Genomic DNA, 18,799 nt, shown 5'->3' on the forward strand with positions numbered 1-18,799 from the left:
GAGAAATGTGGCTCCTTCAGTTGCTACAGAAAGTAGTCAACTTCCTTCAGCACACTGTAGCAGAAATGTGCTGATGGAAGTTGTCTTTATTTTCTGCAACAACTGAGCAAGCACTGTGCATTTGTCACACACAAAATAATAGTTGTTAGGAAGGCTCTTGGACTCTGTTAATATGCCTTTGACCATAATAGCATATGCAGTCTAAAAGCACAAAAAGTATCTATGTAGGCAAACTGTATTGTCAGGATACAATGTAGATTACTGGTGAACAAAGCTTATACTAGATTCTCATACTAGCATAGCTGCTACTCTGTATTGTAAACTTGCATAATATTGTTCTAACACTTTGTTCAAATCTTTAATTCAGTGTAACAAATGGAGGAAAAACTACTCTGGCAAGAAAGCTCAAGAAACAGCTTCCAAATTGTACTGTAATCTCTCAAGATGACTTTTTTAAGGTAACAAATTCAAGAGTTAAAGTGGAATTTTGCCATTCAGGTTCAGTTTAGAAGCAGAATCTAGAAGTATGTTAGCTGAATAAATGAAAAGAACCTTGTTTAGTATCCTTAGGTGATGGGACTTCTGTATCTGCACAGCTGTATCCTCCACTGTGCCTTCCTCTGTTTGTTGACTTCTCTTCAGTCTTTGCACTTTCTCAGACTAGTCTTTTCTTGCCAAATATTCAACTCAAAATATGAACATTCATATTCTAGCAGATTAAGCAAAATACATGTGCATTTTCTTGATATGTGGGATTTGGGCTTGTGTGGTATAAAATGGTTGAAGTTTAGTGCAAAGTGTTTCTAGTATTGGCTCTAAACTTCCTGCTGTGTTAAGTTCTGTGTTCACTTAACAACATGCAGAATAGTTCAACATTTTAATCTATCCTGTTGTTTGTCTTGCCAGATGGTACCTCACTGCTTCCTCTAGTAAACGTACCAACTGGATAAGCCTATATTTTCTTGAAGTAGCCTTTATCGTGTTAAATAACTTTGTCTTCTTTCCAGCCAGAATCTGAAGTGGCTGTAGATGACCGTGGATTTTTACAGTATGATGGTTAGTAGTCTGTATACTTCCTTCTTGAAAAGGAAAAAAAATTGATATTAAAAAGATTGAAATAAACAAAATAATCACATTTTGGTAACAACCTCCTTCCCATCTCATTTAAAATAATAATAATAATAATAACCACAACTATGCCCATTCTAGCAAATATAAAAACCCACCTATAGTGTTATGTCTAGATTACCCATTCATCTTCAACTATCTCCTTTTTTGTCCAACAGTAGCACAATAGGCATCACTAATGCATTTTTTAAAAGCAAGAAACCTGGGGGGAGACCACACATGAGCATGTATGTCAACTGCTACATATATACTCCAATGCATTCTTTAAAATGGTGTTCAGATTTTTTCCAGAGCTTGGTGTCTTGTGTGGGTAATCAATTCTTAAAAGTCAAATTCACGATTTATGCTACCCACTCTAGATTTCTAAGTTCGAAATGTCTGATCTTTTGCAATAAAGTATGATGTGCTAAAGCCAAGCTTGCAGAGATCCAGTCAGACTAGATTTACAAATCCTGGGGAAGGAGATGATTTCATGCTGAAATTTACTTTGAGCAAAAGCTTTTCAGTACCCAGCAAGACCATTTATTACACCTCCAGCAATTTGAACTAGCACAAAAACTTAATAAGCTGGAGTAATGGGCAGTGGTACAGTGGGAGACGGATACCAAGAGAATGTGGGTGTTCTTATTGTCTTGGTTTTGGGTGCCAATCTAGTTACTTGGGTGTTTCTCTTGGTGCTTCATAGTTCCTGCTCTAAGACTAATTTCTCAGCTAGATTCTGAACTCCACTTATACCTTACAGAAACGACACTTGTCTCTCTTATATAAACTAACTGTAGAAGATGGTAAATGTCTCCAAAAGCCAACTAAACCCCCCTCAAACAGTATATACATATGTTTAATAGTAGTGGGCTCAGCTGAACTTAAGCAACCATCTAACCCAAACCATCTAGCATACTACAACTGACTACTTTTAAAGTTGTTTAGCAGGGATATCATATTTTGATTGTATCTTCTAAAAGATAATAGGAAATTATGGGGTTCAATAAAATTAATTGTACCTTTTTACTTGTTCAGATTTTTTAATAAAGTGCTTTCCCTCCAAGTTCAAACTGAGGTTAAATCAAATGCACAACTTCTTGTGCATAAAATCATCAAGCTAAAATCTTTTGGCCCACTTCTCAACACATTCTTGCAGAATTGCAAGCTAACTTGTGTACATTGTTCCCAGCACTAGTCAAAACCATCTTTCTTGCTTACAAAGCATTGGCTTTAACTTATGAATGTAAAAAGGCTGCTGTGTGATAAGTGGTGAGATTCAGAAACTGCCTATTCAACTGATATCTGTAGATGTGAAAATGAGATGTGGTCATTATCCAGCAGTTTTCTCATTTAAAAAAACTGCTGAGGATATAGTTTCATTTTTGAAAGTGGATTGTCTGAGCAGTTGTATTCTGGTCTTTACATAAACTAGATGAGTTTAAACATTTATTTTAAGTTCTCTTTATTTTACTATTTTTCTCTTTAGGGTATAGTTAATGTCTATCAACCTTAGATTTAAAATGCTCTCTTGGGTAACAGCATGTTCATGTTAACCTGTATAACTTCATTAATTTTCTTTAGGATTCAAAATTTCTAAATATGTCATCTTATTTTTGACCCATCTAAAAGGTCATGGTTCGTATTTATAAGCACTAGACTTTCTGAAACAGAGTAATTCTGATTTGCCCCAAATGACTGAATAGCCAGGCAAGGATCCAAAGTCTGTGATGGAGCTGCAATAATTCAGGTACAGATTATACAGAACAGACTCGAGTATAGATAAAATACAGCATAATGCAATCTGTGTAGAGCATCACCTTGTATTCATTATTCTCCATCTTGACACCTGTTGTTGCCTCATCATCCCAGTTGTGTACATGACTGCTTTGAAGCCAGTGGCAACAAGGGGCAGCCCTGACAAGTGCCTCTGATATAAATCTATTTCAACCCTTGACTTTAAAGGGTAAAATTTGAATTTTCTTTAATAAATCTTTCCAAGAAATCTGCATCATGCAAGTACATAACATAGTTTGTTTGTGAACTGTCCAGCAAAAATATCTTAATGGCTTCTTGGACACTTAATGAAATTTAGAGTGTCTCTACTTTTTAACAGGAGTAATAACATTGCTGGACAATATAGCAATACCCATGCTAGTTGTCTTGCCATTCTTTGCCAGTCACCTTGTATCTAAGTGCTTCTGGTTTTGCACCTATTTTCTTCTGAAGTATTGATGGCTATTCCATAATTCTTTGCTCAAAATGGTGAGAAGAGATGGAATTAATGGAAAAGGACACTCTGTTTATGCTCAGTGGCCATTTTTTTGTATGTATATATGTTCCTATACATATATGCACACACATACACAGTGTGTATGTGTGGCATTGGGGGTTGAGAAAGAAAGTGTGTTTTCTCCTCCATCAGTTATGAAGAGTGAGCTTCTTTGCTGACTAGTCTCCTGCCTTGGTACATAACATTAAAAAGCTCAGAATCATACATAAGTTCTGATTCTTCTGTCAGTGCTGAATTGCAAAGATAGATGCAAACATCTTCATTTTCAAGGTAATAACTTGGTTCGCTTTCTCATTTTGCTTATTATATACTTCAGGCATTAACTCAGAGTATTCCACTAACTGAAAGAATGCAGGCCCCAAAGTTGTCTATAATTTTTAAAATTAAAGTATCTCTTCTAGTTCTTGACGCCCTACATATGGATAAAATGGTGGCAAGCATACGCTCTTGGATGACGAACCCAGAGGACTCTGCATTGACAAGACTACCAAGTAGTACACAGGATAACCAGAAAGGAAGAGAAGACATTTGTGTCTTAATTGTAGAAGGCTTCCTTCTGTATAACTACAAGTAAGCAAGTGTAGCCTGTTGCACTACATGGTAAATAGCAAACTAACTAGCATGCCTAATTTTGTTTCTCTCTTCTTCTAGGCCTCTCAGTGATGTATGGGATAAAAAATACTTTCTAACCATTCCTTATGAAGAATGCAAGAGAAGAAGAAGGTATTGTAGTATTACAACTAATGCCCAATGTAATACAGTACTCTTTGGTCATGGTTGCATCCCACATTGCAGCATAAGGTGTTCACAAAGTGGATCTGCTTGCTAATTGTACAATGAGGCATAGTCAGTCCCATTGTACTTTTAAAGTGGTGGTCATTTTGTATTTAGCCAGGGGAAGGCAACTGTCCCACTTCAGTCCAGCATAGCATCTCTCCATTGTCTGTTGGTGTGTCCTAGATTGTGAGCCCTTTTGGGGACAGGAAACCAATTTCTTAAACCTTTTGCTATGTTACTGCTTTGAGAACTGTTTTTGTTGACAAGTGCTGTATACATATTTTTCTAATAACTGTCTCCAGTATTACATTCCATGTAGCATGAGGTCTGCAACCAAATGACTGGTTTGCCATTGGGCTAGGTTGTTGGTGGTTGGGTATAGTTAATTTGGATCTATCTCATGGTGATGTTGGTGCAAGTCATGCATAATATCACATCAGCACACAAATTACCATACAGCTAAAGAGCCTGTCTCTGGCCTTCTTCATAAGTTATGGCCTAGTGGAGGGAGAGAGGCAAGTGGGGAGCACACCAGCCATCCATTCCCCCTGTCCCGACATGCTTGGTAACCCCTGGCATGCTCTTTCTGTGCTTGCCTCTGTAGACAAGCGCTGAATGCAGAAAGAGCTAGAGATGTGGCCACAGAGCATGTTGGGGTGGGAGGCATGGCTAGCCTGTGCACTCCCATTCACCTCCTCTCGTCATTGGCTTTTCATGGGGTTGTAACAAACAAAGAGGACTTGCATAAGAACAGCCCTGCTGGATCAGGCCCAAGGCCCATCTAGTCCAGCATCCTGTTTCACACAGTGGCCCACCAGATGCCGCTGGAAGCCACAGGCAGGAGTTGAGGGCGTGCCCTCTTTCCTGCTGTCACTCCCTGTTTCTTTTATTATTTTCTAGTGGGGCATTTAGAGCTCCCCAATGGTTTTATGTCCAAACAGAATTATCCCGTGTTGCATTATTTCCTACAGTAGCTTACGCACTATGGAGTTCATGTGCTTGTAAAACACGCTTTCCAGCAGTCGTAAGAACCACCAAAATCGCCCCTCCCCTAAAACAAGGTTGGTGATTGGGGGCCGGCGCAGCTCTGCAGCATGGCGACACATGAGTAGACCCCCGACTGGCAAACCCTACAACAAGCCTCCTGGCCTTAGAGCCCTCCCCCCCCGAATGCCCGACGCCCTCACATGGGGCATGCTGGGACTTCTGGGGGCCAGGCGGCCCCCGATCCCCACCACCTCAACAGGGTAATGGAGCGGTGATCGTGTGGGCAGCTGATCCTGCCGCCCAGGGAGGGCGGAGTGCTTGTGTGCAGGGAGAGTGGGCCAAGCCTGCTTTCCCCATAAAACCCTCCTTGGCTCTCCACAATGCTCATGTGGAGAGCCTCAGGGATTACCTGCCTTGGTTCCCGAGCTGCTGTTGGACTACAATTAGCTTTAGCCATCATGGCTGGGGCTGATGGAAGCTGTAGACAAATAACAGCCACAGACTCAAGGTTGAGAACCCCTGGCCTAACATCAGTGCAATGGCAAGGGCGGGGGGGACGGACATGTTTGAGATCTATTCCATTGACTATCTTGTATTATGCAAATACAAGAAGCTCTGGCTGTGTATACTTACTCAAAATAAATGTAGATACTTGAAAACACAGTGGGGCTTATTTCTGAATAAACATGTTTCAGGTCAAGATCCCAAACCCAGCCTAGCATGTAACACTATGTGGAAACATGGCTGTGTACTATAGGTTTGTTTTTTAAACCACACCTGTTTTGGCTGAGGGTACATCATGCTCCTATTTCCTTTGGGTCGTGACACCTACTAGGCTCGCAGAAAAGAAGCCTTGCTAGTGTTTACTAGGTATCTTGAAGAGGCCCTGCTGAGCACACATGAGGGGGTCTGTTGCAACAATTTCTGCTTGCATTGGGAAAGTGGCAGGTACAGGAAATTGCACCATGATCTTAATGTTGCGCTCACAGAGATGTGGTATTGATGGTTCTTTTATGAACTTGTGGAGGGAAGAAGAGCATGGAGAAGCCACTTAACAATGAATGTTATGGTAAGGAGTAGCAACGGAAAGAAAACTTTCTTCCTCATTTGCAATTACTAAATCACATTACCAAAGGCATCCAATATTTAGGATAGATATTCTTGCTAAGCAAGGTATAGTAATGAAGCTCCTGTGTATTCTTATGCAGCAGTCGAATTTATAATCCACCAGACCCACCAGAGTACTTTGACGGACATGTGTGGCCCATGTATTTGAAACACAAGAGAGAAATGGAAGAAAATGAAACTGACATTGGTATGTCAAACACGTCTTTCTCTAGCCATAGCTCAGCCAAGCACAGGACATTGATACATTTTGTGCCATTTTTTCATTACAGGCCATGCAACCTAGTACAGTGGTCCCTCGACTTACGAAGTTAATCCGTTCCGAACGCACGTTCGTAGGTCGAAATTTTCGTAAGTCGAAAAGCGCACCACGGAGGTCTGGAAACATTTGTAAGTCGAGGAAACCGCATCTAAAAATTCGTAAGTCGAGGAAGCCGCATCTAAACCGGCAATGACTTCCGGTCATTTTTGTCATTCGTAAGTCGAAAACTTCGGATGTCGAGTAGTTCGTAAGTCGAGGGACCACTGTATGTTTGAACATCTGCCTCATGCAAAGGCTGTGGATGGGAGGAATTGTGTGGGAAGACACTTTTCTTTCCAGCACTCTATTACTACGGCCTGCAGCCCTTTTTGGGGCACAGTAGGGATGTGCATGGAACAGATTTGGCATTCCGTTCTGAGTGTTCTGAGTTGGAATGGGGTCATTCTGTTCTAAGCTCGGAACAGGCCCTTCATTTGAAGAGTGTTCTGTTCCAAGCTTGGAATACCTGAAACAGCTGGTTTGCGGTCTAAATGTTCCAACCACAAACCATTCTGTGCATCCCTACTGCACAGTGAGCCATCTTTCTAAGTAACAGTTGAGCTTGCTGCTTTTGAGCCCCTTTAAAAAGCACAGCTTGTGAAAATGGGGAGGCTTTATGGCTACTAAAGAATGCATCCTCACACTCCCACTGCTACTCCCATTGAGGATAATGGGAGTAGCTGTGGGAGTGTGAGAATTCATTTCTTAGTAGCCATGGAGCCTCCCAGCTGGCACTGGTAGGGTTTAAAGGGGTTTGTTTGTAAGCAGTGAGCTTGTCTGTTGCTTAGACAGGTGGCTTGCAGAGTAGTATGTGAGTCACTGACTTCTTAAAAATGTAACGAAACTCTGTGAAGTTAAATAGGGAAGAGTTGTAGATAGCACAGGATGCTGAAATCTCCAGAAATTCTTCCTCTGCTGAAGGTGATGCAACTTCTTCCTCTGCTTCTCTTAGTTTATTTGGATGGAACAAAATCACAAGAAGATCTTTACTCAAGAATATATAACGATATAGTACAGGATCTGGAAAAGCAAAGTAAGTAACTGGCCTGAGCTAAAATGGGTCGCATTAGGAAAACTTCAGGATGATGTCCTATCAATCAATCATATTTCTATACTGTCTGATATAAACATCTCTAACATCCTAAAAATATTAACAGCAATATGTTGGCTTAGGCCAGAAAACTGCAAACTGTGTGCTTCAAAAAAAGAATGAATGAATTTAAATAATCAAAAGTTCCTGAGAGGCCAAGAGCCATGTGTTTCTGTCTTTTCTAGCCTTGTCTTTTTCTTCCCATGAGCCTGTTCTGAAGGTAACTGTCTTGTGTGACTGGGTCATTCAACTACGCTCAATGCTGAGGCACAGCAAAATGGTAGTTTTTGCCATGGGGGTGGGGGAGCTGTCCTCAGATGGCAGGTAACTTTCTCAAAGTAGCATTTTTGGGCTGTAAGAGTGTGCATCCTATTTTAATTTAAGTATGTCTCTACTCTTAGTCTGGGTTTTAAAAACATATAGTATTAAAAGCTATCTGAAGTTCTCCTAAAGCAAAATATATCTTATCAAGAGCCTGTATCTTAACTCGGGGTATTTCACTAGTTTGTCAAAAAGCATAAATCTTCCCTGGACTCATTTGTAGAAGGGTGATGGTTGTTGAGCCTAAAATGTTACCAAGTCTTGAGGACCAGGAGTGACCCAAGTTAATGTGGTGCCTGAGACTACACCTCAAGTGCTGCCTTGGCCTATACCCTTTGTATGACTTGGCCTGCTTTCAAAACCAGCCCTTGCAAGCTTTGAAAATGGGGCAGGGAGGAGGGAAGGTTGGCAGCAGCCTCCTCTTCTCTCCTCCTGCTGCTTGCAAGCTTTGCAAAGAGTGTGAGTAGAAATGGCCCTTGCAAGGATCAAACTAGACCCAAAGAGCTGCTCTGATGGCAACCAGGTCAGGGAATTTTGCACCCATGTGGTGCCCCAATAACCTATTTTATGAAGCAACAGCATTGCCTTGCTTGTCTCATGAAAGGGCTTCTCCTGTTGAATGCTGAAACAGGAGGGCTTCTCCTGTTTGATGTTCTTCAACATCAAAATCAGAAAAGGAAGGAGAATTCTATAGAAGATCCAATGTCTTTGAATTAAAAGTGTGCATGTTTTCTTTCAGGTGCACAAAACTCTGTTAAACACGCATAAATCCTGAGTGTGTTCTAGTCCTGGATGAGCAAGTATTCACCTCCCTAAAATATTATTCCTAAAGAATGTTTTACAAAGCCAACTGAAGCCCTTCTAAAGCAGCATCAACTAGGTGTGCCATGGCATTATGAAGAAGGCTTGCTTTGTATCTTTACAAAGTGCCACACCAGATACACTGGTGTGTATCACACCAGTGCCACACCAGATACACTGCCAGATTCTCAGTTTGCAGTTCTTGTGTCTATCTTATATTTTCATTCTGGATGGGGGAAACTCCAGCTCTGCCTTCTGTTGCCCTCCCTCCTTCCTCACAGCAACCGTTTCACCTCACAAAAGTGCCTGGAAGCAGCACAGCTGCCAAGTTCTTCAACCAGTTCTCCTTCTCACTTCAGGCTGGGGAGCACTGTTGCCTATCAGCTGCACTTATTCCTTAATCTAGCTGGCTACAGGCATTTCCCCCCTTTTTTGCTCTCCTCCACAAAGACTTTGGTTATTCTACTTCTTCAGCAACACTGCTAAAGGGAAGCTGCTTGTTATATATCTAGACAAATGGAGGTGGAAAGAAGCCCTCTTTTCCACATGCACACCCCCGCCCCCAGCAGCAACAAGGGCTGCTGCAGCTTCAGTGACGGATGCCATGGCAAGCAGAACTCCTTTTCACAGCAAGCTACCCCTGAGTGTGGCACCAGCCTCTTATAAGGCCAGAAATCGAAAGATATTCCAGATATTCAAATTTTGTCTTGGCAGCAAGGGAAGCATTAACTTTTTATCTTGCTTAATCAAGATGATTTATTTTTAATGCATTTCCTAGACACCTTTTGATTTGTATTAAGTGAGGTAAACAGCTGTAGTAGAACATTAGTAAGTTCTGTGCAATCTTTGAGTTAGTTATAATAGAGATTTCTCTAATTTCACTAAAGAGCTGCAATAGAATGTTTTGCACTCTGCAGTATTATAGATTAGAGGTAATTGATAAAGCAGTATTCTGATACAGTATTCTGAGCAAGACTAAGTATCTAGTCTGTTCACTTGAAACACTGAAGAGTGCTAAAGGAGTTTTTAGGGCAAAATGTAAACTACAACACTTGGAAGAAACTGAGATAACAAGCCTCCAGCCCTTCTGCCAATTGGCTATATTTCTCTTGGTGCTTATCTTAAAGAGAATGTGTTTGTCTTAAATCCTTAAGAGAGTAGTGGGTAAAATGTTTAGGACAGATTATACCGGTTTCAGCAACAAGACTCCAAATAAATTTCTTTCTCCCAATACATAATTGTTTTTCATTCAAGTCTTTGTATATCATGTAGTGCAGTGAGAAAATTGGATTTCTTGACAGAGGACAGAGATTGTTACTTGGCGTATAGTAGGGCTAGCACTTTAGTGGCAGAGTAACAAAGTAATGCAGCTCTATATGATGTTGCTGATACTATGCAAGATTCAGAATATCCTGAAATCTGATGTTTCTCTCATCAATGTTTGAAGTAGCTGTGTGACTAGATGAGGATACTGTTAATATTGCTAGAGGTTTGTAAAATCCTGAGCAGGGTCTGGAATTTGACAAACTAAATTAGTATTAATGAACCAACCATACACTTTTTAATGGAAGTTCAGTGTTAAGAGAGCTCTGTATGCAGAGACTATTCTTGCAGTAGGGGAATCCATAAAAGCTTAGCAGACGTGACCTCCTTGCACAAAGCAAGGGAGAGGCTAGTGTAAGGTATGTGTTTGTATGGGTGAACTAGAACATAAGAACAGCCCTGCTAGATCAGGCCCAAGGCCCATCTAGTTCAGCATCCTGTTTCACACAGTGGCCCACCAGATGCTGCTGGAAGCCACAGGCAGGAACTGAGGGCATGCCCTCTCTCCTGCTGTTGCTCCCCTGCAACTGGTACTCAGAGGCATCCTGCCTTTGAGGCTGGAGGTGGCCTTTAACCCTCCAACTAGTAGCCATTGATAGACCGATCCTCCATAAAGCTATCCAAACCCCTCTTAAAACCATCCAGATTGTTGGCTGTCACCATATCTCATGGCAGAGAATTCCACAAATTGATTATGCATTGTGTGAAAAAGTATTCCATTTGTTAGTTCTCGATTTCCTGGCAATCAATTTCATGGGATGACCCCTGGTTCTAGTGTTATGTGAAAGGGAGAAGAATTTCTCTCTATCCACTTTCTCCACACCATGCATGATTTTATAGACCTCTATCATGTCTCCACGCAGTTGTCTTTTTTCTAAACTAAAAGGCCCCAGGTGTTGTAGCCTTGCCTCATAAGGAAGGTGCTCTAGGCCCCTGATCATCTTGGTTGCCCTCTTCTGTACCTTTTCCAGTTCTACAGTGTCCTTTTTGAGATGTGACCAGAATTGTACGCAATACTCGAGGTGTGGTTGCACCATCATTTTGTAAAAGGGCATTATAATATTAGCCGTTTCATTTTCAGTCCCCTTCCTAATGATCCCTAGCATGGAATTGGCCTTTTTCACAGCTGCTGCACATTGAGTTGATACTTTCAATGAGCTGTCCACCACGACCCCAAGATCCCTCTCCTGGTCAGTCACTGACAGCTCAGATCAGACTTAGTGGTACCTTTCCTCCTTTTGGGTGTACAATCTAACTGCGCGTCTAGTATTGTGGTTTTGAGTAAACTCCATGCACTCTGGAGCGAAGTGACTCTCCTGATTTTCCCTTTCAGCTTTCTTTTCACCATGCTCCTTCAAAACTACTATTTTGGTGTCTAGAACAGACTGATTGGGGAGAGCTTGAAGGAACCTTGGACTTACAGGGCTTTTCTTCTAGACAAGGTGGCAGATCTGCTGCCTGCTGAGGGTGCATGTGCTACATCTATATTTGTAGAGAAAACAAATACTGTATTACAAAAATGCCATAAGCCTGCAGTGCTCTAGTCTTGTTGATGAGAGAAAACACAATACATAGTGCAAAGACCAGTTACCCAGAGGGAAGTAATTCTGTGGAATACAGCCAACTACCACGCAAGTACTCTTGAGCTTTCCAGTCTTCAGATGCCACAGAGTCCTGGCTTCATTATTTCATAGTGGGTTTTTTTAGTCTCCTAGAAGTAGAGGAGGCACTAAAGTCCTGACATCCAATTTATTCACTACATGCCTCAATCCAGCCCATGCCTAGTAGAGCTGCACATACCCTGCTGCTGACCTGCAAAATAAATCTATGCCCAGAGAGGCATAGCTGTGGTGTCCCCAGTTCTTGCTTGCCTTCTGCTTAGGTCCATGTACCTTTAGCACTGCAGTTGATAGCAGATCAGCTTGGGTATATTTTTTCCACCTTTTGATGCCTTTTGTCTTGTTTATGTCTTTCCCATGAAACTCCTTGAATTTCTTCTTTGTGGTGGTCAGTGGGGTATGCTACTACATTGTGGTAGTGGGGTTGGAGAATGTATACTCAGAGAGTGTACTTTAGCATACATGCATAGCCTGAGTTTGGGTTACTCAGGTGTGCATTAGGAAGTGAGTGGTACACTGCTGTCCACTTCTGTTAGATGCCTTGGATAACCTTTTACCCCATCCATATCTGTAACCAGACTGTGTACATGTCCACCCCACTAGATCCTTACTGTTACCTTACTAGGTCAGTGCCTATAACCTATGGCTGCACTGACATAATGCCCTGTGCCTTCCTTCTGTTTGTGCAGCTTCTGTGAGTACATCATGTCCATGGATTTTTGTTGCTTGATAGATAACACAATGGGATCACAAGTAGCCAGGTTACAATAAACAGGTATTGTCCTGAAGAACTAAATCACTGAAATGGCAGGGCGGGGGGGGGGGGGAATCCCTAAGTATATAGTTCAGTATTATCACTAAACTTGGTATTTTGACATTGAATAGTACCTAGTTCTCTTGACACTTATCTGATGTTTCCAAAGCAACTATTTCTCACACCTTAAGCACATCTTCTAAACTAGATCGATTGAAAGATATCAGAGCATACTGAAGATTACTAAGCCCTTTTCAAACATTGTTGTGCTTGCATGGAGGTGTCTGTACACATGTGCATGTGTCTGTGTGGACTGCACATGCATTCATTTAAAAGTGAACCTGACTACAGGCCCTAAAATGTAGGGTAAATATAAAGGCCACTTTCAGACATAATGCCAAACCAGAGGTAAATGTCCCAAAGGTTTGAGTTTGTGATCATCTGAAAGCATGAAGCCGTGGTCTCGTTTTTCATTCCCAAACCTGAATTTGAACCCTCAGTTTGTAGTGAATGTTGCTACTGAAACCTAAAGTTAGAAGGCAACATTGTGTCTGAATTCTACCGCCACTATAACCTAGGTATTGTGCACAAGCTCCTCCTGCCACCACAGAGAGGCGGGGTCAAAGCAGCCCATAAATGCATCAGTTCTAGGGTGGCCAGGTTTCTAACTGGCTGTCTCCTGGAGCTGATGCCCTATGCTCTGCCATTTCCTTGCTTCTCCTGCCACTGCTTGGCAACAGAGAGGCTGTGTCCCTGCAATTCCTGCATTTAAAGTGACAGAATGACATTGGGGGAAGCACACTTTAAATAAAAGAACAAAAATAGACACATGTGGAAGGAGTCCTTCATTGACCTGAATGAAATACATTCATTCGGGTCAATGAAGACTGGATTCTGCAAACTTTCACCCGATCTAGCCCATTCCTGGGGCTCTCAGATCTTAGCAATGGAATATGGTTTCTTTAGGAACATAAAGAATATGGTTTCTTTAGGAACCAGTTAAAGACACTGGTTACTAGACTATGGAAGGGCTGGGACTGCTTGTTTTGGCACTCTAGGAACAGATCTTATTGACGCACTAGGAGGAGGGGTGTGTGTATGGATAGATAGGCAGGCAGGCAGGCAGGGAAAGGATCCTGGGGTTTGGTTCACTGTAACCAAAGGTGCCACCAGGATTGCAGACCTGGACAAAGCGGAGAGAAAGACCCAACACACTCTTGTCTTTGTGCTGGCTGGGAGGGTTAGCCATCTCATGAAGGGCCAGTCCACTGGAGAAAACAAACACTGTGTTTCAACTGCACTCTGTGTTTAACTACACTATCATGTGGTAAACCTTCCAACTATATGGGCCCCTGCTGTTGTGGGATTCCTGGAACCACTGGTTAACAGAATTCCCCCTTGTAGCCAACCCTTCTGGACTTCAAAGTAGTCTGGGCCGCTTTGGGTGTTCAAGTGGTTTCAGGTTGGATGGACAGACAAGGAGAGACTGGGGATGAATCCTGCGTTCCAAGCTAATCAGTACTGGCTGGGCCTGAAGCTGTGGCGAATGCAAATGAGAATGGTCCTTGGCTACTTTGGATCATGAGCAGCAAAACCAAGCATAGAGCATAGGTTGTGCAGAGATCAGACTCTCTTAAGGGGTGCTTATATTCTTGGTTCCTGGCAGTCAGAACCAGGAGGGATGTTGCCAGGGGATTCTTCCCAGGGCTTTGATGGAACTGTCAACCGGGCAGCGCAGTAAAAGCACTGCATCCATGTGTCTATGGCCTGGCTCGTCAGGAGAGAGTGATCTGCTCCAGAGCAAGATCACTCTTTGTCACACAAGAAGAATCTTTTGGGTGATTTATTCCTGTTCTAGATGGATGGTTCTTCTTATGAGGTTTGGCTGAGACCAAGAGTGCTTGCACCAAGAGGAAGGGCCTGGGCCCCCGCTCCCCTACCAACTTGTACAAAAATAGAACAGTAATACTGAAAATCAAAGGGGCAAATCCTAAATAATCTCAATCTATTCCTAGCAGTCTTATCTCATCCAGCCATACACACATCAACAGTTTGGTGATATGAATGGAACAGAGCTTGCTGGGGTGCAGCCTGGGCAGACTAGGAAGGGTTCTTCTGCCCAGAAGCTGGAAGTTGCCAAACTGCAGTCAGTCCAATCATCTGCAGCATGATTCCCGGCTTCACAAATTAACCACAGCTTTGTCTACCCAAGGTTTCAATTTGTCCAAATGGGGCCAAAGTCTACTGCTGTATGTATGTTGAACATAATGTAGGAATGGGGTTCTAATCTTTCCCTTTTGTATAGGGATAGTTGGATATCTATATTTTCCTGATCAGAAATGTAGACATCCCTGATTAGATCCAATCATGTGCCACAATCCCCTTGATAGACATGCACATTTATTAGGGATGTGTGAAACCAAATCTGCCTGTTTCGGGCAATTTGTGCACAAAACAATTTGCCCCTCTGCAATTCCGGAAAGATTCAGCTCCAAAACAAATAGCCTGAACTTCAGAGCCGAATGTTCTGTTGTTTTGGACTTCCATTTTGTGGCGATCTCCGTGTAGTCTCCATTTTGTGTTTGATGTCGATTTAAATTTCCTGCCCTTCCAGGCTTCAGATTGGTGTATGAAAGCATGGGTTGGTCTGCTGACAATTCTCTCCTTGTTCCAGATTGGCCCTTTTGGCTCTTGCAAGTGCTAAATAACCCCGCATTGGCCAGGAGAAGGTTGAAGAAGGGGCAAGGGTGGGGGGAGTTCAAAGAGGGATTTTCAAAGAGATTTAAAGAGGCAGCAGCCATTCTGCCTTTCTGCCTCGTGGGAGAAGAGAGAGAGGGAGAGCTTTGCTTTGCCTTGCTGCCTATTGTTCTGCCTTGCCACCCAGCCTGCCAGTGCCTGCCCCCGCTGCATGCCAGCCTGGGGTGGATTCTTTGCTGCATTGCTTTTTTTTTTGTTTCTGCTGCTGATTCAGGAATAGAGAAGAAAAGAGAATTCTATCTTTTTTCACCTCCTTCCTGCTGCTGAGAGAATCACTGCCTGCCTGTGTCTGCTGTCTGTGCCAGCCACCAACCCCAGAACACCTGCGGCCACTGTCCACCTGGCCGGCCAGCCACCCGTCCCCCAGATTTTCCAGGCTTTTGCCCCAGCCCCCCCCCCCCCCGCATCTGAAGACTGAAGAAGAAAGAGTAGACTCTCAGCAACCAGACCACAGAAGTGGAATCCTCTCACACACCAGTAGGAGGAGGGTGCCCAGAGTACAAAATCCTCTCATGCACCAGTAGGAGGGTGGTGCCCTCCCTGTACAATGCATGAAGGGAGGCTGTGTTGGCCCGGTTGTGTGCAGCCAGGCTCAGCACCAGTGTGCACTTCACTGTGGATCTCTGGACGGGCTGCACACTGCCTTCATGTCCCTGACAGTCCAGGTGGGGGCATGAGGGTGAAGGGACATCCATCTCCGCTGGAGATGTATCCATCTCCTCCCATGCAGGCAAGCCTTCTTGGTCGGTGTTGCATGTAGAGGTGATGGACACAGACCACAGGTAGGATGAGTTGTCAGCGATCATGGACCGACAGGTGGGGACCTGGCTAGCCAGGGAGCCAAACCTCTGCCGAAGCTTCATGGTCAACGACAACACAGCCAACATAAGTAAGCGCTTGCGTTGCACAAACTCTGAACCTGGTGGTGCAGGATGCGCTTGGACTTAAGGAGGCGAAGTCCATGTGCCAGCAGAGGTAAAGTTTAGTTCCCACCCCAGAACCTGCTGCTTCCATGGCCACTCTTGTGGACCAGTGCCGCAAGATTGCTGGCCACTTCCACCGGAGCGAAAAGGCAAGGTGCCTGCTCCAGGCAAGGCAGACTGAGCTGGGCCTGTCTGAACACCTCATCCCTCAGGATGTTCCTACCCAGTGGAACCTCACCTTTCTCTTGCTCCAGCGCCTGTAGGAGCAAGAGGGAGCCATCCACAGCCTGCAAGGCATAGTGGCTTGGATGTGTGCGACCTGTCCCCTGCAGACTGGAAGCTCATTTCCGAGCTGATCTTAGTACTGGAGCCATTCTATGCTGCCACAAACAGCTTGTGTACTGAGGCAGCTATGCTGAGCCAGGCTTTGCCCATCGGTCCTCCTCGAGAAGACCATGGGTGATCTCCAGGCCACTCTAACCACGGGGGAAACAGCCGCCCTGTCAGGTAGGCTGAGGACGGGTAGTGGAACGTCTCACGACACTCTTGGGTGCATCTGCATGGCATGTCAAGGCATGCATCTGCGACCCAAGGATGAAGGGCAGAGCTGTCCCCTCTGCCCAGCTGCCCAGGTGGAGGGACCTTCTGGTTGAGCACGTCAGGTGTGTGAAGGAGAAGAGGCTAGGTGCAGACCACGACCGGGGGGGGGGGGGCTGGTGCGCAGCCTAGCAGTCCATATTCCACCCCCAGTAGCACTGCCACCACCACCACTTCTTCCCAGTGCAGCAGCATGGTTTCTCTGGCAGTGGCACCAATGGAGTCCACCACCTCAGCATTCCACCCAGTGGTTCACAGAGGGCTTCTTTGGTGCCTTGCCAGGGGGACAGGAGAAACCTGCCGCTTCCTGCAGCCGTGCCAGTCTATTCTGCTCTACCTGCAGGAGCTGGTTGAAGGCCGGGAGACGGAGCAGTGTCAGTTTGGGGCAATGCATCATCATCTATTGGGGCTGAAGTGGCAAGATAGGTTACTGGAGCACAAGTGGAGAAAGACTCGACTCGAATCCAACAGATTACGACATAGAGGACATTTAAAGATCTATGTTCAGGCAATACTGGTGGCAAAGAAGTGGTTCTTTTCTGCCCATATTGCATCTGCGAGTTCACGTCCAGTGGAGTTGTTCAGGGTTGTGAGGGGGCTAGTGTGTGCCCCCCCCCTTGAACCAGAATTTGGAGTAATCAGTTACCCGCTGTGATGTGTTTAAAGAATTTTTTGCAGATAAAATCTCTCAGATTCGGGCCAACTTAGATGGAAACTCCACAATTAATTCTATGTCTGAACTGGAGGTGTCCAGCAACTCCTGTTATGTGGTTCGACTGGATCATTTAAGTTTGTGACTCCTGAGGATGTGGACAAGCTGCTCAGAATGATGAGGCCTACCACTTGTTCTCTTGATCCTTGTCCAACATGGCTTGTTCTATCTAGCAGGGAGGTTGTTATAGGAAGCCTGGTAGAAATCATAAATGTTTCTCTGAGGGAGGGCAGGATGTCTCCTTGTCTTAAGGAGGCTATTATTAGACCTCTTCTTAAGAAGCCTGCATCAGATCCCTCAGAGTTGAGCAACTATAGGCCTGTTTCCAACCTCTCATGGCTGGGCAAGGTAATTGAGAGGGTGGTAGCCTCTGAGCTCCAGGCAGTCCTGGAGGAAACTGATTATCTAGACCCATTTCAAACTGGCTTTCGGGCAGGCTATGGAGTGGAGACTGCTTTGGTCGGCCTGATGGATGATCTCCAATTGGGAATTGACAGAGATAGTTTGACTCTGTTGGTCCCTTTGGACCTCATGGTGGCTTTCAATACTATCGACCATAGTATCCTTCTGGAACATCTGAGATTGTTGGGGGTAGGAGGCACTGTTTTACAATGGTTCTGCTCCTACCTCTCAGACAGATTCCAGATGGTGTCAATTGGAGACTGTTGCTCTTCAAAATCTGAGCTTAAGTATGGCGTCCCCCAAGGCCCCATACTTTCTCCAATGCTCTTTAACATCTACATGAAACCGCTGGGAGAGTTCATCGGGATTTGGAGCGGGGTGTTACCAGTATGCTGATGACACCCAGATCTACTTCTCCATGTCAACTTCTTCAGGAGATGGCATAACTTCCCTAAATGTTTGCCTGGAAGCAGTAATGTGCTGGATGAGGGAGAATAAACTGAGACTGAATCCAGATAAGACAGAGGTACTTATTGTGCGGGGTCAGAACTCTAGACACTATTTTGATCTCCCTTTTCTGGATGGGGTCACACTTTCCCAAAAGCAACAGGTTTGCAGTCTGGGAGTACTTCTGGATCCACACCTCTTCCTGGTATCTCAAGTTGAGGTGGTGGCCAGAGGGGCTTTTTATCAGCTTCAGCTGATAAAGCAGCTGCATCCATTTCTTGAGATGAACGACCTCAGAACAGTGGTACATATGCTGGTAACCTCCAGACTTGACTTCTGTAATGTGCTCTATGTGGGGCTGCCTTTGTACGGAAGCTTCAGTTGGTACAGAATGAGGCGGCCAAGTTGGTCTCTGGGTCATCTTGGAGAGATCACATCACTCCTTTGTTGACAGAGTTACACT

General features: G+C 44.1%; 1 protein-coding gene across 4 annotated transcripts in view; it reads left to right on the forward strand.

Annotated features, from left to right (window-relative positions):
- The window catches only part of NMRK1 (nicotinamide riboside kinase 1), a 29,298-nt gene extending 19,258 nt beyond the window's left edge, over positions 1 to 10,040 (forward strand). For 3 of the 4 annotated variants that reach the window (XM_053288865.1, XM_053288867.1, XM_053288866.1), the window contains exons 3-9: positions 368 to 458; positions 1,008 to 1,056; positions 3,802 to 3,970; positions 4,052 to 4,123; positions 6,373 to 6,479; positions 7,543 to 7,623; positions 8,741 to 10,040. In XM_053288865.1, the coding sequence (XP_053144840.1) occupies positions 368 to 458; positions 1,008 to 1,056; positions 3,802 to 3,970; positions 4,052 to 4,123; positions 6,373 to 6,479; positions 7,543 to 7,623; positions 8,741 to 8,769 (598 nt within the window). In that variant the 3' untranslated portion in view covers positions 8,770 to 10,040. Of the gene's footprint in view, positions 1 to 367; positions 459 to 1,007; positions 1,057 to 3,801; positions 3,971 to 4,051; positions 4,124 to 6,372; positions 6,480 to 6,561; positions 6,767 to 7,542; positions 7,624 to 8,740 lie in introns of all 4 variants that reach the window. The other variant, XR_008314732.1, reaches the window with a different exon arrangement.
- The last annotated feature ends 8,759 nt before the right edge of the window (positions 10,041 to 18,799 follow it).

Source organism: Hemicordylus capensis, chromosome 2 (genome assembly GCF_027244095.1).
Source record: "Hemicordylus capensis ecotype Gifberg chromosome 2, rHemCap1.1.pri, whole genome shotgun sequence".
In the NCBI taxonomy this organism is placed as follows: Eukaryota; Metazoa; Chordata; class Lepidosauria; order Squamata; family Cordylidae; genus Hemicordylus; species Hemicordylus capensis.